This window comes from Thunnus maccoyii, chromosome 13, assembly GCF_910596095.1.
Source record: "Thunnus maccoyii chromosome 13, fThuMac1.1, whole genome shotgun sequence".
Classification (NCBI taxonomy): Eukaryota; Metazoa; Chordata; class Actinopteri; order Scombriformes; family Scombridae; genus Thunnus; species Thunnus maccoyii.
Window position 1 is genome coordinate 17,774,191 of NC_056545.1, and position 20,844 is coordinate 17,795,034.

Sequence of the window (20,844 nt, forward strand, 5' to 3'; positions counted from 1 at the left end):
AAAAAATCCAATATATAACACATTTGATGCAGCTTGCAAAAGAGAAATGACCAGAGAAGTGACACTGTAGCTGTATCACTGGAGAACCCATCGTATTTAAAATAAACAATATGGTCTGGCATTTTCTTTTATCATTTCATTTCTTTTTTTCATTTTACAGCTCTCATCAATGGGAATGATGACTGAGTACTACCATTTCTTCTTCACAACTTTGGTGAGTTCCAAGATGGAAAAATGTACAACAAATAGCAAAGTTATTTTATGGGAGATACCAGACAAAGAACAAACTAGGCACATCTTCTTGTGCTTATCTGGCCAGTGTAAATTCACTGGGGACGTTAAAAAATGTTGCTGTGATTTATCAATACAATCAAAGGCTGACAAAGCGACACCCTAAACTAGAACTTAAATCTCTATCCCACTCTTTCTCCCTCCATCACACACACACACACACATATAAACACAAACACACCCACCTTTACCTCCTGCTCCTCATCTCCACCTCCTCTCTCCCCTTTGCAGGATTTGTTTGCCTTGGATTTGGAGCCGTACCGCTACAGTGGGGTCAACATGACAGGCTTCAGACTACTGAACATAGATGACCCATGGGTGGCCTCCACTATGGACAAGTGGGCCATGGAAAGACTGCAGGGTCCCAAACAGGAGAGCGGCCTGATGGATGGAGTCATGACTGTAAGCCCTGTACTGTTATTTTACATTACAGAGCACAAACACTACAAACACCTGCTCTGTTGAAAGCCTGTGATGCACATTTGTATGCTGTATGCATGCTTGCATACAACTGTAAATTGCAAACATCTGCTAACCTGTAAGTCTTTGTAGGAACTATACTTCAGCATGACAAAAATGTTAACACAATAATCCTGAGTTATACATGTTCCATCATTATATCTATGTTTTATCCTGTTTACTTCACTGATGGCACAATTTTCCTGGAGTAACCATCATAGTTTAATCTTATCACATTTTCATCTTCAAGACTCTTACTAGAGGGTTATTATTGTAATTCCGCTGTTTACAACGGATGTTTAGTTGTGTATACTGCACACGGCCTTTGAGTGTAGTGTGAGAAAAAAAAAAATCTCTCCCTCACTGCCTCCTCTGCAGACGGATGCAGCCTTGATGTATGATGCAGTGTTCATGGTCGCTGTTGCGTCCCAGCGGGCCACTCAGATGACCGTCAGCTCCCTGCAGTGTCACCGCCACAAACCCTGGCGCTTCGGACCGCGCTTCATGAACCTCTTCAAAGAGGTCAGTGTCAAATAAGGGCTGGAATTACAGAGAACCAAAAAAAAGCTATTCGTCAGCAGGGTGACTTAAGAAAACCCTTTTAGCTTGACCACCATGCATTTTTGATGATGTGTTTCAGCGTGTTTTGAAAAGGGTTCATTCGCACAAGATCTTGCAAATTTACCATGTTCGGCCTCTGTTGCAAACATGCAATTGAGCGACAGTGGATGTCACATAATGTCATGTGATATGGCCATGACAGGCCATGCTTTGCTTCTGAAAGTACACAACATGAAAATATACAGTATTTATGTACTTATAAGTTGAAAGCATGTGGCCTGGCTTGACTGTCAGACTGGATGCCTACAGACAGAAATGAGGCCTTTGATGCATGAGTGTTTTGATCTCTTAAGTCTTAAATCCAGCAGAGGACCGTTGCCTACCATGGAGAGGACACATTATCATTCAATCCTCTCATTCATATTTCCCCCCATCTCTCTCTCTCTCTTTCTGTGTCTCTCTCCTGTTCAGCTTTTCATTTTGTTTGCCACTGCCCATCCTTTGAAGCATCTTTCCTCCTGTGCTATTCATCACTTGATATCACTTGATTTGATTGCAAGAACCAGTAATATGTCTCACATAGCACTCAATTAAAACACCAGAGCGGAATACAGGGACACAGCTTTCATTTCAATAGCTGAAATTAATTCCAGGGCACTGTAACCTGAGGGCTCTCTCTCCCCTCTGGCTAGTACACAATACTCAAAGTGTTTTTGTGGACAAAACTGAATTAATTCCATTTTAAATGTATGGACACTTTACTGCAAGAAAAGTCTGTCCACTGAGTACAGGATGCAGGGAGGTTTATGAACTTTCTGTCATAAATAACTCTTGACACTTGATATTGGTTATTGCTTCAGTTTTAGAATTTTTACAAATTCCACTTGTTCGGGTTCAAGACTTTCTTTCTCCAAATGGGCAATCTGGCTTGCAGTTGTGCAACATGGCTCTACTCTTATTTTAGATATGCCCAGGTATACCTCCCTCTCACTCTCAGTATAAGAAAAATAACTCTTCTAAGACCGGAAAAAACTGAATCACAGAAAGTATGTGTATGTAAGAAATCATCAAAATGTTGATATGTATATGTAGGTGAAACAATAGAAGAAAAAACGTAACAGCTCATAAAATAGACTGAATGTAAAGATGTAAATGACAGGTGTGGTGTATATGTAATGTGCAGATTTAGAAATTAACTGTCTTGTCAAAAAATGCCACTGCTTTTGGCATTTACCAACTTAGATTTACTATTTATATCCCTACTGTAAACAGAGTATGAGTATGCATATAAATGTAGTTGTCGTCACTATAGTGAAAATAAACATTCATGCATATTTAGAATGTACCACAGAACAACCTGTAGACTCTTCTGAGTTTACCTGACGTGATCCGGTGAGTCCTCCACCTGTCTGTCAGCACTGACTTCTCGCTGCCTTGATCCCCTTCACTTTCTCTCCTGGGAGTCTTTTCCAGAGCTTCAGTAAGGCTCTGTGTATACGAGGAAATCAGAAGGCATTTGAGACGATCTCCGTCTTCTCTCTCCCTCTGCATTTCTTCTCCATAGGCACAGTGGGATGGACTGACAGGGCACATTGTTCTTAATAAGACAGATGGCCTGAGGAGAGACTTTGATTTGGACATCATCAGCCTCAAAGAGGATGGCACTGCTAGGGTGAGGACAGAGGCCTGGAACAGCCAATTACACCACTCTCATGCTGCTTCCACACTGGCTGATTCATTCCATTAAGGCATGTGTATGTGTGTGTATGTTTGAAAAACAGAGAGGTACTGTTGTGATGTTGTTTCCCATAATCCATCCACACATTTATTATTTTGTATAGATTTGTTCAGTTGTGAATATTAATAATCTTGCAATTTATTTTTTTTCCCCTACACTGTCTGCGCTTCATGTTGCACCCTTCACATTTTCAAAAAGGGTATTACGGAGGGCGGAAGTCGCCTCACAAAAAGGTGGATCAAGGTTTGTGCCAGTGCCCCTTTTGGTCAAAGCCTTTGTTGTTTGCCCCCCTCTCCCCGCTTTTTCTCACTCTATATGCCACGCACCTCCCTGCTCCCTGCCTTGTCAACCTTGTTTCTCTTCACTGATTTTGTGTATAGCAATGCCATGTTTTTGACATTTCAGTTTTCTCCGTGTTTGGGTCCAGGCATTGCTCTGACACTTGGCAAAATTTAGCAGCAGCGGTAGAAGGCGTAGACATAACAATACCTGCATTAGAAGTAAGAAGTAAGTCCTGCAATGTCACTCCCTGTAATGTCATAGTTGTTTAGTTTCCACGGCTGGTGGCAGTGAGCAATAAGAAAGAAATGAATTTATCGTATAGATCGATCACTTTTGCAGAGACTTGTCAGTCCACTACTTATGATATGCTTCACTGTCTTCATACTTTCATGTCATACAGACTAGCAGTATTAAATTGCAGCCAAGAGGGATCCAGTTAACAGAGGAGACGACAGCTTAAGTCAAGAATCAAGACTCACTCCAAGTGGAGAGTCACACGCATTTCCCTTTTTGGCCTATGATTGACACATGGGGCAATGCACATGTTAAATGCTCACTGCAATGCAATTGTGAGAGATCAAATTAACCTTGTTTTATTCAGTCATTCCTTTCTTTGTCAAATTAAGTTGCATTTTAAAAGCAAATCTTTACTGTTATTAGCTGTGCTCTCATGATTTAATTTTTGAGTTTCACACTTCTTATTTAAGTCTAACTAAATATAAAATATCACAAAATATACTGTAAAGTAAGTTCCAGTTACATATACTTTATACCTCTGCTTATCAGCTTGAAACCAATGATTTGATGAATGTTGAATTAATTCTTCCCCTCAAACACATAGTTTACTTTCAGAAGTTGGCAAAATTCTTCCTCTCTGTCTCAGTTGTCAGACAGACAGGTGTGTAAGCAGGCAGCAGCTGCCAAGGTGCAGAAGTGGTGATTTATACTGTAATTTTAATTCCATTCAGTAAATTTAGCCCTCAAAAGCCCCCCCCCCCTCTGAGGAAATACCTCTATATGGCAGACACATCACATAAAATGCTTGACTTTATGGTCATGAAAAATGAATTATCACTCGGTTGCAGTCGCGTTAGTTCTTGGGCACTGGAGTGTTAAATACACTCTGAAGAGGATGATGACACTAAACAAAGTGAAAGTCTCCTGAGAAATAAAGTATTTTCTCTTAAAGTTGTTGACTCTGAAAATAACATTTTCTTCCCTCTCATCTTTCTTGGTCCGGCTTAGCATGTTTTCCGCTCTGTGGTAACGGTTTTCCAGTCTGATTTGGCTCCGGATGGCGATGAGCTTTAGGATTCGTAGATAACATTTTACTTCCAGCATATGAGAGTGAATTCCTGTCAGTTTTTATAGCACACTTTGTTGTTGGGAGCTGCTCTGGTATGCACGATAAATTTGCAAGGCTATACACGGTAAATTCATGACTTAGAGGTTTAAAAGCTGATGACTGTATGCTGTGCTATGCTGTATTTTAGCTTTGATTTCATTGGCTTGGTCAGATTGCTTTATTACTGAAACACCTTCAGACTGACAGTGCAGTTTTATTTCATAGATGAGGATGTTTTCACAAATGTTCGACAACATGCAGCATGAGCATGTGAAACTGTGCCTTCTGAGACCAAAATACCCTCCACACCTCCCAAAAAATACTGTCCATTTATCTTTGAGATTGAGGACAATACAATTAATTAAATCCCAACCCCATTGTGCTCCTCATCTTCAGTGTCCAGAGATAAAACAGATTTATGGACTCCTATACTGAGTGGACCCTTGTGAAAGTGCTGCAGTGGAGATATAGAGTGCTTTTAGCAAGGTGTGAATGAGCACATTTTCTATCTGTCTGACTGGGTGAACAGAATAAGATAGAACGTAATGAGGAGTGAAAAGCATTTTATCTTTTCCAACAGGTAATCCCACATAGTCCTTTTCTAAAACAATAAATTCTGAAAAATAAGACTCTACCTCTTGTAGTGTTCAGTTTAATAAGAAGTACTCATGCATTCATTATTGCTCATCTTCTTATGCAGTGAATGAGAGAACGAGCCATTGTTTCTGACTGAAAACACCCAAATTCATTGCTTTTTGTTCTCAGACTGAACTGTTAGAGGAGGTAAGCGTGTCTCTATCACTCGCCTTAGTTCTATTAACAATGAAGCCTGGTCATTTAATGCACTTAAATTTATTGCATCAATGTTGTGAGACCCCTTGACCTTTGCTCAGCTCTTTACCAGTGAGGGGATTTGAAATGGTCAAAATCCAGCTGCCAGACGCCTGATCTAATCTGATAACTGTCTGGATTATACCGCCTGGTCCGATGAACTGAACACTCTCATTCACAGTTACTGTAACAGTATGGAGGGCCATGTTGTCCTCTATCCCTTTTGACCCCGTCTGATCCTGCCCTTCATTCATACAGCCCCTGCTGGTGTGATTTCCAACTCCTCACCATCATATTCAAGAGATATTATGCACACAAGTGAGTTATTGTGATTAACATGTGTCCATTATTTTTTATCTAATTTTTTTCAGTACACGGCATTTCAAAGTTTCACTTCTTTCTGCTGTCAGATTTATTTCAAGTTCGACCAAAATTAAATAACGATGCTAGCAGATGTTCGTGCCAAACCCGAGCCTTAATTCAGCATTAAAAAAAATCATCATCTTCACATTTGTTATAAAAACAGCTTTGTCGTTCAGGCTGTACAATATGTTCAAAATCTAAGCGTGATTTGTTCCCAGATAAACCGTTACACACAACAGGAATGATATTGGTTTGCATCAGAATAGCTGTAAACCTTTACCTGATGCACATGATCGGCAGCTCAGTTTGGAAGAAACTACATCTTCATTTTCATAATGACTGTACACACACAATAAAATTAAGTTTTCGGTGCCTCGCCCAGAATCATCAAAGCAAAGTGGAGCAAAGGCAACTGTGGTAGAATAGTGAACAGAGCAGAAGGTTGGAAAAGAGCCAAACAGTTAGGAGTGTCAAGTCTCTTAACCTTTACACTTCTTTTTCATTTTTCTGTTTGACGAATCAGAAAATATGATTAATATGCAGTGTATTGGAGCAGTACGTAGTTTCCTGTTAAGACTTACATACTAAATCAAGCTCTGTATATTTTAGTTTCAGGGATAATAAGAATATTCAATCAGCTTTTCCTTTAACAACCACTGATGTTAGTGATCATTAATACAAATACAGCCTTATTCAAAGCTGTAACAATTAATGTGTAAATACACATCTACACAATGAGACATTGCCTTCCATGGTGACTGCAATAGCCGGCGTCAAATGTGTCTTCCTGTGGTTCTGATCAAAGCAGAAATGGTGGTTCAATAAATTTAAAGCCCTGTTTGCCTTTCCAGATTGCTGTGTGGAACTCGTACAGGGGGATGAACCTGATGGAGTCCAACCGAGACAAGAATAACAATGTGACAGACTCTCTCGCTAACAGGACTCTTATTGTCACCACGATACTGGTGAGGAGGAAGGTTAAACAGAGGACAGTATGGGGGGAAAAAGGAGGGGAGTACATATGGGATGTGCAGAGTGCAGATGGAGGTACAACAGAGGAAAATACAATGACAAGGGTGGGGGAAATGGTGAGGAAAAAGTGTTTTATAGGAGAGGAATATGGTTGCTTAACTGGGTAGGTTGGATAGTTTGAATTTGTATTTTCACAAATGTGTAGATAAAGTATATTATCAGTCATTAAAGTGATACAATATCTACAGTAGACTTACTAATCCAAACACAGTTGGATCCGCTGTTTAGACATCTTGCCACTCACCCAAGGGTCATCCAGCTGCCTTTAGTACTTAGATAGCATAGCATAGAACGAATTGAGTCAGAATAACAAATATGCTTTGAAAACAGTAAAACACAGTGTTTTCTTTTTCTGTACAGGAAAATCCATATGTGATGCATAAAAAGTCAGACAAGGAGCTGGTTGGGAATGATCGCTTTGAGGGCTACTGCCTGGACCTCTTGAAAGAGCTCTCCAACATCTTGGGTTTTACGTATGAAGTCAGACTGGTGGCTGATGGGAAATATGGAGCCCAGAATGACAAAGGAGAGTGGAACGGGATGGTCCGAGAGCTTATTGACCATGTGAGTTAATAGCCGTCACACTGCAGGGGTACAGGTATACACAACCTTGGCTTTTTGGTTTCATGAATGTTGCCACCATAATGACCCATTCTTCATGGCTAAGAATCTGTGCCAAATAGGGTACTTCTCATGTCTCAGCTCTCTTGAAAAATAGAGTCAACACCCACAGGGTCCAAATATGGAATGTCCACAGGACAAAAATACTGCATTCACATGCAATTGACAAATAATCAAGCTGAAAGTAGTCTACAATTGAGTTCACAGATGGTAACAACCTGTTTGCAGGTGGATGTGTTCCCAGACCAGAAGAATCACTTTGCTTTCTTTGATGATATCTATAGGACGTGCAGTATAATCAATGGTGGTAACATATTCTGACAAGTTGCGCCCTCTGGCTATATAAACAATGCTTCTAACAAAAAGCTTGGGCTGTTGCCTGTGCCTGTGCTCATATTCGATCACTAGTCCTGGGAAAAAATCTCCTCCATTTATCTCTTGTAAAATTTCCTTCATTAATCTGTAGTGTAGTTATGTTGTTCTGTGCTGTTCCGAATAACAGTTTGTTCTTTATTAGAGAAGAAAACTGATCTTTAACAAGCTATATTGTCTTGCCACAGTGGAATACTAGAAGACGTCATGTGTAATGTTTAGCTGTACCAATTTTACCTGTAGTATCTTACTTCTTCTTCTGGCTTTTCCAGGTAGCAGACCTTGCTGTGGCTCCCTTGACCATCACCTATGTTAGGGAGAAAGTCATTGACTTCTCCAAGCCCTTCATGACCTTAGGCATCAGCATCCTGTACCGCAAACCTAACGGTACCAACCCGGGCGTGTTCTCCTTCCTCAATCCCCTGACTCCGGACATTTGGATGTATGTGCTGCTAGCCTGCACAGGAGTCAGCTGTGTCCTCTTTGTGATTGCCAGGTAAGAGCACAGATTGATGCTTGTCATAATGAGATGATGTATGATAGGATTAGGATGTATAGGTGATGGGATGACAGCATACTTAACAATCCGTAGCCAGTCTGCTTTTAGGGTCAGCTTTGCCTCAAGCTCTTTTGTTAATAAGAGTTTGGAAGTGAAAAGGACAGGAAAGCAGTGAGATGGTGGCCAGTGCTTGGCATTTTAAAAAAAACATATAGAGTCATGTAAATTCAAATTCACACAACAAGAACCACAAATAGTCTGGAATAATTGGCATGGCTGTGGCATGAGTACAGCTATTCTAAAATAACCAAAAAAATAAGCTTTTAGCTGCCTGTCAGCTGCCAGATTGGCTTTCATTGTGGTTGTTAGGTAGCAGGGAGTAATTGTGAGCTTGCTCTTCACCTCGCTCTCAGGTGGTGTGTACTGTAAACCCCCTGCCAGCAGGTTGCACCCAGCAAGTAGATTGGTTGTGAAAATCAAAATGCAAATCAAGGTGAAGTGTAAATTGCACTGAAAAAGAACTGGAAGCCTGCATTGAAGTCAAGTGCATGACCAATGTGTCCCTCTGTCTCATGATTAGCAAAATAGAAGGGGTTGTTTAGATTTTATATATTTCCTTCTGCTATCTGAAATCCCTTTCATCTATTTTTTCTCTCTGTTCTTTTATTGTCTTCCAGGTTTACTCCATACGAATGGTACAACCCACATCCATGCAACCCGTCCTCGACTCTAATACAGAACAATTTCACTTTACTCAACAGTTTCTGGTTTGGTGTTGGAGCGCTCATGCGGCAAGGTATTTATCTCACAGTATTTTTTAATCAATTAACGATGGATTACATGACTACTTGTGTGAAATGTGTATGTGGCTGCTTGTAGTGATGAACCCACAGAGAATTATCAACTGACTCGGCATTTAGCTCTATTGAGCTTTATAGTGTATATCAGCTCATTATTTTGGTTTTCTGGCATGTAACTTTAGCATTTTCAACTGTAGCAGGAAGCTGCTTTCAGCTACAAGGCTACAAACTACTACAGCTACAGCTACAAACCCACAGCATGCGATCTGCCCAGCACCAAACAGCAGACAAAGTTAGGGACTAGCTGATGAACATAGTGGAGCATTTAGCAGCTTATGAGCAAGACATTTCCCTCTAGAGTTGGAGACTAAGACAGAATTAAAAGGAAGAGAATATTGGACTTGTCAGATGACTCCAAATTTATTCCAATGTTGCTCCATATCAACTTAAAAGGTGGTGTTGTGCATACAGCTTGTTTCCGATGCCCCCAAGAGGCCAAAAAATAAGTCTAATGAACTTCCTGCACAGGAGTTAAGACTGTACTGACACTGTAAACTCTGATCTGAGCTGTTTAATTCAAAACATCAACATTCAACTCCTACTTACTGTGAATGCCCTTCACATGTAGCCTTGATACATACTCTATGAATTGCAACCTCACCCAGTTATTGGAATTATACTGCATTTCATGGGGACTTGACCTCCCTCCAGGCAGGAGATTTGGACAGGATAAGTCGGATGTGCCTGATTGGGTGGCCAACAAACCTACTGACAACATCAGTCCATGATAAAACGGCGATGCTGATGAAATGCTGAGATTCTGCTAACAGCGAGCAATGTTGTCTTTTCTTTCACTATTGATAAATCAAGAATCAAGCAAGTGAAGCTTTCATTAACAGTGTGGATGTATTTACATTTGAGTTTCTTTTGATTTCTGGTCTGTAAACCAGGGTACTGATAAGCTAATCCTTCACCCCTGCGAACTGTAGCAGGATTCCCATTTTACATTTCATGCCATTCTATCTATACCTTTATCATTTTATTTACCCTTTTAATAATAGCATCTCATCTCATTCCACTTAATCTCAAACAAGCTCAGACTAGTTTTATTGTGTACGTACTGCAAGCTAGCTGCTGAAAGTCAAATCTGCATGTGTGTGTAACCTAGCTGTGTGGTGTTTTACAATGGCCTTGAGCTTTCTATGAGATGCTGTGTCTAACACATGGCAATTTCAAACCCTCCAGAATCGCTGTTTTTTTTACACTAAAAGCAAAGTTACAGTAAGAATTTGTCCAACCCAAGTGAAAAAGGGTTTAAAAATAGGCACAAATGTTCCAAAACCTGGTACAATAAATATGCTAAATGTATTCTTCCATTACATAAATGTATTCTTCCATTACATTAATCGTTTTTCACTGCCTCTTTGCTCTGCACAGAGAGGAATAGATAAAGCACGGTGCTGCTTTTGCAGTGTTATGTTTCATTACATTTTTGTGATGATGTGCTCTCTCATTTTCTTTATATCCAGATTTCTTTTTTCTGTCACATTTGGTTCTTCTAATCTGTGCTTTTTTGTCCTATTGTCATATTTCTTTCAGACCCAACAAGTACTATGGTGCAGAGGGAGAAAATAAACATACTGTATGAAAAGGCGCACAATTTATCATTCAGGGCTGAGGTGAAAATCTCATTAAAGCTCTGGTGTGAATCCAACTATTAAGATAACCACATTTAGACTGGGGTACTTGGTTTGGAAGAATATAGGTGTTTTTTGTCATTGTATTGTTTTTTTTAGTTTTAAAGAACATCAAATAGAGCACAATAAACTGCACTTATTACCATTCTAGTTGTACTGTACTGGTTGTGACATACCGATGTTAGCGTAGTCGTTCCTACGTTATGATCATTTTTCCATCCTTCCCAGCACTAACCCTTAATCTCCCTCTTTTTAAAACCTTTTAAATCTTTTTCTTAACCTTATGTCCCCCATTACTATGCTTCCAGGCTCGGAGCTGATGCCTAAGGCTCTATCCACTCGTATAGTTGGGGGTATCTGGTGGTTCTTTACGTTAATCATCATCTCCTCCTATACGGCCAACTTGGCTGCCTTCCTCACTGTGGAACGAATGGACGCGCCCATCGACTCGGCAGATGACCTGGCAAAGCAGACCAGGATTGAATATGGGGCAGTGAGGGATGGATCCACCATGACCTTCTTTAAGGTACAATGGGTGTAGGCTTTTCTGCAATATAAGTATAACTGCATCTAATGTAGCTTTAACCTTTATCAAAGTCACAGCATAATAATGATGATACTAAACAATGATGAGTAACCCTCATCATTGTTTAGTATCATTTACAACATTAAATACAGAATACACTAAACTAAAACACAAGATTTTTATAGTGTTATGATGTTGGATGTCTATGTTAAACATAGTCAAAGTTCCAAAACATGAGGTGAATGTATGCAAAATACTCCCTGCAAGTCAAAAGCCTGGGCTTCAGCGTCCCTCTCGTGATGACATCACATTGTTCGCGCATGCCCACAAACACCATCTGTTCTGTAGCCTTTGTTGCTAAGGTTGTTGCTAGGGTTATTCCACAGGTTGTTTATGTTGTCCACTTGTATATTTCGGATCAGATTCAGGCTCGAACATGGAGATGTATTTGAGAAGTTTCTATTGGAAATCTGCCGAGGGCCAGCTGGCCAATCAGAACAGAGTAGGTTCATATGGAGACGGGCATCAAGGAGACAGCAGCTAAAATGGCCTGTTTCAGATAAAGCCTGAACTGAGGGGTTGCATAAAGGGCCAGTATAAGATAAATAAGGAGTTTTTTGAACTGCAAAGATATACAGGTAGAGCCCATAAATAATCGTAGATCTGGAAATGTGCATGATATGTCCCCTTTAAGGGAAACGTTGAAACGTGAAATCAAAAACATACAAAGGCATTTAGGCCTATAGCCTTCTATTATGAGTCTTCAGCAAAAGAGCTAACAATTGTGAAATGTTTGCTTGGTTTACAACTGTGCCTGTACAGTACTTTACATTTGATTAGGGATGTGCAGAGAGCTCAGTATTTGTGTTTGTATCTATATTTGTTGAGGCAACAAAATAATTAATATTTATATTTGTATTTGTATTCGAATAAAAGTGGAAATAGGCATAAAAATCCAGTTATCCATTATTTATGCCTTGCCGAATAACGTATTTGTATTTGGGCACACCCCTACATTAGATGCACATCCTGAACGTTCCACCTCTAATTCAATGAGTTGCATAATGAGCGAAAGACTTTTGAAGACTGCTGGAATCATAAAATATGTGATCAAACATGTTTTTGTAATTTAGCCTACAACCTAAAATTGCTCAGGTTTCTTCATATAAATCAACCAACATTAATATCAAACACTGATCACAATAGCCTTAATACTGTGTGCTCAGGACGGATAAATTTGTAGTTTGCTCCCTTGTCTGCTCAACTGAGTGAATTTACAAACCACTGTGTTGTCAGTCGGATTATGTTGTACTTTTTAAACACTTTTTTGTAAGCAGGAGTTAGTGGTACAATACCTTTATGTTTAGAACGTCAGAATTGTAAGGATCCCCTCAATTGCTACTCCCATCATCCTGTAGCCTATCTTTGCTAAACATCTCATGAAAAAGAAAAAAAAATCTACAGACAGAAAGAGAAAAGAAAGACTTGTATATACTTTAATGAGGAGAGTATATGATGGTACATGGAGAAGATGCATATTAAGACTACTTGTGTTTGTGTTTTGGGGTGTCTGTGTTGAAGTTGAGCATACGTTCATTTGTATTATATAAGGTATTGCTGCACCGATGTCCTTAGGCAGGTCTGCCACTTCCTTCCCCCACCGCCACTCGCTCTCCTTGCATCCTGGTGGCTCAGCAGGGGTGATCCATGCAGGGCTTTATCCTCCCAGATTGCAGCCAGTGATTACGGCTGCCTGGATAGGAAGAAGCAGGCTGTGTTGATGGCTCGAACAAATTGAATCAGCTGGGGGAGATTTAGAACACAGCTGTCCCATTTTCTCTGACTGAGCAAGGAAAAACACAGACACACACCCACCAAGACACACTCTAAGATAGATAGAGTCCCACACATCCTGCTGTTAAACATATATATGCTTATAATATTATTTGAAACATAGTTGAGTATATGTACTGTGTGTATATGTGCAGCCACAAACAAATGCATCAGCAGTTCTTGCCAACTTTTTCCTGTCTGGCTCCTTTGGCAGAAATCAAAGATCTCCACCTATGAGAAGATGTGGGCATTTATGAGCAGCAGGAAGAACACCGCGTTGGTTAAGAACAACAAGGAAGGTATCACACGGGTCCTGACGACAGACTACGCCATGCTGATGGAGTCCACCAGCATCGAGTACATCAGCCAGAGAAACTGCAACCTCACACAGATTGGAGGTCTAATAGACTCCAAGGGTTACGGAGTGGGAACACCTATAGGTAGGAGAGGATGAGATCAGGAACCCAACATAGATCCACAAACTATAAATTGTGGACATAGTGTCTGTCGGATCACTTTTGATGTATAGCATTACTCTGCAGTGCCATCTTTGTCACTTATATCCATTTTTAATGTCTTATTAATGGAAAAAGATGAAATTAATTTTCAAAAACAACTCAAATCATTTTAAAACAACTCAAAGAAAGTGTTGTGTCTCACTCTAGAAGCAGTTCATTTTGATTTTTTTTTCCTTAACTGGGGAAATTTTGCTGAGCACTTCACTGAGAACATGTTCTTCCACCTGCATAGTTGTACACATCTGTGCCTATAAGCTGCCAAGTACAACAGCAGCCACTGAGCAGCTACAGGGGATCACTTGGGAGTTAAGGCTCAAGTGCACCACAGTGGAAATGCTGAAGGTGGGGTGGCACTGGGGTGTAAAAATGAAAAAAAAAGTATAGAAAATATCATAACACAAAAACCAAAAACACAAAAACCCCAATATCCAGCTTGTAGGCAGTATGGAGGGGGGTCCAGGGTGGCTTTACTAGTGATCAGAGGTGTGTCAGAAAAAGTTCTTCCAATGACTTCATTACATTTGGATCAGGTGGTATTATCCACATAAAATTGACCCTGTACAGGTTCAGGCTCAGATAAAACAAATCAAGAACTAAAGAGTGAAACAGCGCTGACAACCTCAGGGCAGATGCAGCCGTGCCTGGACTGAGATGAGCCGACAGCTGAGTCTGTCCAGCTCTTTTCTCACCTGATCCACAGGTGCCGGATATTGGAAGCCTTGGAGGATAGTTTAGGGGAACCCTCTAGGACCAGAAGCCTCCTTGTCAAACCTTTTAAAAATGCTTTGATTCCTTTAACTCCCTGGCCCTATATCTGTCTCCTGCAGTACCTGGTCTCTGGTCTGTTTGTAACCAGTGATGGTTCTTTTTCCATCCCAAACCTCCCATATGTTGTTCTGCTGTAGTTTCCCCTCCTTCTTCCTGTAGCAATCCTTCCCCTGAGCAGTCTTCCCCCTCTGATGTTTCTGTATCCGCTTCATTTCCTCTCTATCCCCATTCCTAGAGGCTCATTTCTTCTCATTCAGAGTCTTTAGTCATGTAGGGTTTACTGTTTATTGAAACAGCGTAGTCTTTGTCAGAACAGTGTTATCCACACAGAAGTTAAATTACTCTGGTTTACATTCATCCTATTCATGTGTACTACAGAGCCTATCACAATCAGTCACCTCAAAACAATCTCATCTGTCTTCAGTAACCATCCACTCACAGTTATAGTCATCACAGGCTGCTGGCAAAAGCTCATTTATTAAAGGCTTTGGGCTTAAGGGCTTTGCATCACTAACTTAAGTGCGGCCAAAATGGAAATCTTCTTTAAGTTACTACAACATCAGTTCATACTCCAAATACAAGTAAATGCTGGCTTGTATATTATATTTAAGTCAAGTCAATTTCATTTGCATAGCCTAAAATTACAAATTGCCTCAAAGAGCTTTACAATCTGCTCAGGATACAACCACTCTCTGTCCCTCTTCCAGGAAGGACAAACATGCAGTATATCGTTTATAAAGCTTCAAAGAAATAGAGGCTGAATGCAGCAAATAACAGGCGATAGTAAAGATAGAAATATAAGCATTCTGAACACTGGTAAAAGAAGAAATGTGTGGGCTTATGCAAACCAAGCTCAGCATTGTTACTTCAAATTCACAATAATAAACATTACAAATGCCAATTGTAGTTTTATATCCTCGAAATACAAGTAAAGTCTTGTTTCCTGTCACGTACAGTGCATTTTGCTGTCGGAGTAATGGCTTTAATTTCATGATAAAAAAAAATGCTTGTGGTTCACTAAAACACTGTAAACAATGTAAACAGAGGGGTGCCTCAGCAGGGCTGCCATGCCTTATTTTATTAATGGGGCACTTAAAGGTATTACAAAGAGGAAACAGCATGTATTTGCTCTGTCAGTACATCTTTATATTTGACTTCTGTGCTCTTTCCTCTCCCTCGCCAGGTTCTCCATACAGGGACAAAGTGACCATTGCCATCCTTCAGCTGCAGGAGGAAGGGAAGCTGCACATGATGAAGGAGAAATGGTGGAGAGGCAATGGCTGTCCAGAGGAGGACAACAAGGAGGCCAATGCTCTGGGTGTGGAAAACATCGGTGGTATCTTCATCGTCCTGGCTGCTGGTCTGGTGCTCTCTGTGTTTGTGGCTATTGGCGAGTTCATCTATAAGGCCCGCAGGAACGCAGACATAGAGGAGGTGAGTGAGGGTGGGAAACTTTTGCTCTACTGCTTAATGGTGGAGATGGGAGGACAAATGACTGGATTAAAGGATTAAAGAATACACTCCGCTCTGAGGAAACTTGTGATGAGATCTTTGTTTCAAAGTATCATTGTTGAGGAAAGAATGTGATTTAGTTAATTGTAGGTTGTTTCAAATCGCATGAGGAAATTAGAGACTATTAGACTCTCACACACATTTTCAGAGGCTGAAGACAAGCAATGTTTTTTGTCTTTCTTTGTCAATTACTAATTAATATCACTTCTCACTATAGAAGTGTTTGTAGATGTTTGTTCGAAAAAATTAATTAGAATTCATTTAAAATCATATTTACACTTGCTGTGCCTGACAGTCCTACACAATAAACAGTGGGTTAAATATAGTAAAGAATTTGTGAGTAGACATAAATCATTCACTTGCTAGCATTTGTGTGACTTAATTCTTTCTCATATGTCCAAAATATCTATGATGCATGACACCATGCATGATGTATGTCATCAATAGTTGATTTTGCTTGAACTTGCATACTTTGGTTCTTGTTTTTTTTATATCTTCTGTATTTTTCCACCAGTTTGTTTATTAAGCACAAAATGAAAATGAAGAATGTCTATCTCATTTAGCTGAGCATTAGTTCTATCTGCTTTTGAGAACAAGAACATCCCTTTACATATTGATATCAAAGGCAATGAAAGAGCGCACGATTAGTTTCTTTGCTTTGCCTTTCTTTTGTGTTGTCTTTCATGCTATTTTCTTTTCTTTTTCAAAAAATAATATGTTATCAGAATATGCTCTAACTTTTCTGTGTTGATCTCTTTTGTGTTCTTTCCTCCATCCTGTTTTCTTTGCATGCTCGCGTCAGGCATTTTGTTTCTTTTATGGGGTGCAGTCCCGTCAGTTTCAGCGGCGTGGCTCCACCTCCTCCTCTGGCACCTCCTTATCTACAGATCTGGAGAGCGGCAGGCTACTGGGGGATGACACAGAGTAGCCATGGCAGCACATTTACAACACATACACAGTCTAGACAATAGGTTTGTAAGACCTATAACCAGGTGTCCTTCTCTTTGCCCCTGTTAAAACATCCCAGTATACCTGCACCCGCATCACCCAATCCCATTTACTATTACCCTTACACTGTACCTTCATTATCTGAGCCTCATGCCCACACTGCTTCCCTGCAAAATGTCCTTTTTTCTTGTGGTTATATTCACTTGTTATGTCAGTCCTGAGACAGCTCTCCTCTTATTTATGTGCTCTTGTTATATAAGGAGCACTTTACTCATGAGAGCCTTAAATTACAGACTTGTATAAGGGTTGCAAGTTGCAAGTACATTGTTATATAAAATGTGTGAGTTGTAAGCTTGTTTTGGGCTTTAAAATTCAGTATAGCTTGCAAAATGTAGCAGTCAAGTTTGTATAAGAAGTGTAGAGTTCTGCAGTGCTGCTCTGGTGTTAAGTAGTTTTTCTCGCTTCCACTGTTTGTTTGCTTTTTACATTTGGGGGCATTTTGACTTTATTAGACAGTAATAGCAGAGATACACAGAAGAAATTCAGGATGACATATAACAAAGGGCCCCATTTGGAAACAAACTGGTGACAATGTGATCATGCATCTTAACCACTTGGCTACCAGATACACCTAGCTTGCATTGGATAAGCCTTCCACCACCAGCCTACAAGTTGTGCTTCATTTACTGTAGTCTCAATAGACATTTGTGTATACTGCAGAAGCAGAGTTTGATTGCCTTTTGGGAAATCAAAAGATAGGGGAAGTTATTTGAATATTTTCCCCCTCATTAAACTCTTTGGTACGCTGGTGTGGTTGGCTGAAATTTGGATAACAGTGACGGAACTATGTGTTGGGTTAAAATGTCCCCTGACGCAAAACCAGGGCCAAAAGTAAAGTTGTAATTTCATAAATGACTGCTGGTGACTGCAGGCAATTTTAACTGAAGTAATGATGGATGGGAGCACAGAGGGATACAGACTTTCAAGGTCCTCACTGCTTCCCTGGACTGACCTTGTCATCTTGAAACATAATCCATCTGTATTTGATGTAAGATGTAAGAAAAACCCAAGTATATATTCAGTGAGTTATAGCAGATACTGTATTAACTATTACAAAGAGGAATAGTTGATACTACTTTCATTAAAGGATGTAAAAACTGTGCACATGAGATGCACATGTAAACCACTAAAAGAAAGATAAATAAATTAATAAATAAATAAGATACCTTACAAAAGTAAGGTCTGAGGTTGGTAAAGGTTTCTCTGCTGAAACTGAGTGTTACAGGTATTCATGGGAAACCCTGCAGGAAGCCATACAAGTTTGAGAAGCCTTAGGCATAGCCTAAGGATGAAAGACAAAGGTCTGGTCCATGGATGCAAAGACCAACAGATAAAAATGGGATGACTTTGTGCCACGAATAATAATTTGCAAAATAAATTTAGAGAGCACACCCTCCGGAAGAGAGCAAAATGAAAGGAAAATAAACATGATCGAAGATTAATGAGTTCAATGCAATGTATTATTCTGCAGAATCAAATAAGCCTTAGGGTTCTCATTTCAGATGGCCCTCTCTTTGATAATTTCAAATAATTACCATATTATGAATTCATGGCTTGCTGTATTAGGATGTTGCACCGCAAACACTGTCCTTCATCTCTTGTCTGTGTAATTGGATTTCATGATGAGACAACAGAGTTTACAAGTCTTTTACAACTCTTTTAGACAAAATTACAGTGTATGTGTGCTTAATCATTTCTGGTGTTTGTCTGGTGAGACTTTAGAGCTGACGTGCAGTCATTGGCTGTCTGCTCACATTCAGCTGCAGGCAAGTTCACTGACGCCAACTTGCAAAGCTGAATCAAATGTCATGGCGTTAGGTTTAAACTGAAATTAGTATAGCTTTCAGTCAATGGCGTATGCAATAATTCCCCAGTTGATCCAATTATGAAGCAGCATTCATTTGTTGTTTCATGTTAGCACGTTCATGGTCTTTCAAATAACAACATTCAGAAAAGTCATAATGACTTTATTGAAAATCAGCTTTATTGGTGTATTAACCCAGGCCTTTAATTGTGGTTCTCTTTTGCAGTGTGTGTCTTTTAGAGCATTGATGGAGGAGTTAGGTATCTCTCTGCAGTGTTACAAAGGCATCAGGAGGAGGTCAAGACCCCACAGCGGAGCAAGGTCAGCTTGCATCTTCTGTCAACCCAAACATACTGCAAAGAGGGAGACAGTGAGACGAGACTCCAGCACTTGAGCTTGGATAAAAAAACTGATGGACTGCTATATGAGCACTTCCTCCGATTTGTTTGTGAGCCACCGTATGTTATGAAGTTGTTTCCTCATCACCCCTGTCCTTATGCTGTATTTGTACGGATAATACATAAAGCATTATACTGTAGATGTAGTTTACAAAGTCTTGGCCTTGTATCAACATTAATAATGTAATGTTAAGACAAGTGATGACTAAGAAAATGAAAGCTCTCTCATAGTATATACCATTGCTGTTCCCTTATGGCTGTAGTTCACCGTTCTGAGCAGATTGCAGAGTTGACACTTTATAGATATTCCCATTGTGTAAATGCAAGACAACTTTACTGACTTTCAGAGTAAACCAATTTTTGCATTTTTTCAAAACTGCTGTCTGATTTGTTGTTGTTGTTGTTGTTGTTGTTTGTGGTTGGCAGCGGTGTGTGTGCATGTTCCTTTGTGTACCTATACTGGCAGCTAGCTGTTCCACTGGCAGCTTGCAAAGTACCTTCAGAGCCTATTGCTGAGCCAACCCTGGCCAGTGAAGGGAGATAAGGACCTCTAAGGAAAGTCAGGAACACACCTGCTGTTTCATACCCTTCAAACACCGACATCACAAACATCAACCCTCCGCTCCACACGCACTCACACAGACACACATAGCCTCACAAATGCTTCTGATCATGAAATATTGCTGTCTGTGCACCAGAGAAAGGATATGATACAGGGAGAAGGAAAGGACAATAAATGAGAAACAGTTTTTTTTTTTTTTCAGTGTGTGAAATTCTCAGGAGGTCAAAGACAAAACACATTTCTGTGTTCCCCGGGGAATAACAGTCTTGTTTTTCTATAAATCATTTTTTTCTTTTTGCAGTTGTCGAATTTGAAAGCCTGAGGGGTGATCTTGTCTCCCAGTAGTGACAGTGAATCCCAGTGGATGTGTGCATTCAAAAAAGTGAAAAGCATCTGCCACAATGGGGTTTTCTTCTCTTGACATACTTTACAAGCTTGGTGTGCATGTAATATAACTTTCCTACCAGCATTTTAAAGGGCCATTTAATTTATGATGTGATTATAATCCATGGACAGAGCCTTAAAATGAACACAAAAAATTTATAGCACATTCTCATAAACGTTCCATATAAAAAATCAGGTTTGTACATGCTGGAAGATGGTCAATGAAAACTTTATTTAAAACCCCTCTCCACTCAAAAATGTTTTTTTCCTCTTGTTCCTTCACTTGGATGTTTGAGATTCACTGCGCAGGGTGATGTATGTGCAGAGTTTGTTTTCACATCCATCTACTGAAGGGGGAAAGTTTCTCTGTTCTCACCTTAAATGTAAGTTTAAGGCATGTACCTATAAGCGTGATATGTGACATCACAACTAGTTTGTAAGCCAATTGTGGTCCAGTATACAATTAACACAAGTGTGATGTGGAAACTTGAAGCCTCCAGTGCACAAACACTGAGAATGACTGTTAGCGAAGTATGAGATGCCTTGTTTCCAGCAGTTAAACTTTTAAATTTGCATATTCATAGATTTTCCAATGAGGGAGAAGGAATAAATGTAATTTTAAGGATTTTTTATTGAGGTA

General features: G+C 39.9%; 1 protein-coding gene across 3 annotated transcripts in view; it reads left to right on the plus strand.

The window, feature by feature from the left end:
• The window catches only part of LOC121910844 (glutamate receptor ionotropic, kainate 1-like), a 35,895-nt gene extending 16,306 nt beyond the window's left edge, over positions 1-19,589 (plus strand). The window contains exons 5-17 of one of the 3 annotated variants that reach the window (XM_042432199.1): positions 161-214; positions 523-693; positions 1,129-1,272; positions 2,876-2,983; positions 3,248-3,292; positions 6,722-6,835; positions 7,263-7,466; positions 8,168-8,391; positions 9,072-9,190; positions 11,200-11,417; positions 13,465-13,690; positions 15,720-15,970; positions 19,087-19,589. In XM_042432199.1, the coding sequence (XP_042288133.1) occupies positions 161-214; positions 523-693; positions 1,129-1,272; positions 2,876-2,983; positions 3,248-3,292; positions 6,722-6,835; positions 7,263-7,466; positions 8,168-8,391; positions 9,072-9,190; positions 11,200-11,417; positions 13,465-13,690; positions 15,720-15,970; positions 19,087-19,254 (2,046 nt within the window). In that variant the 3' untranslated portion in view covers positions 19,255-19,589. Of the gene's footprint in view, positions 1-160; positions 215-522; positions 694-1,128; positions 1,273-2,875; positions 2,984-3,247; positions 3,293-5,765; positions 5,826-6,721; positions 6,836-7,262; positions 7,467-8,167; positions 8,392-9,071; positions 9,191-11,199; positions 11,418-13,464; positions 13,691-15,719; positions 15,971-19,086 lie in introns of those variants that run through there. The other 2 variants (XM_042432197.1, XM_042432198.1) reach the window with 2 other exon arrangements.
• The last annotated feature ends 1,255 nt before the right edge of the window (positions 19,590-20,844 follow it).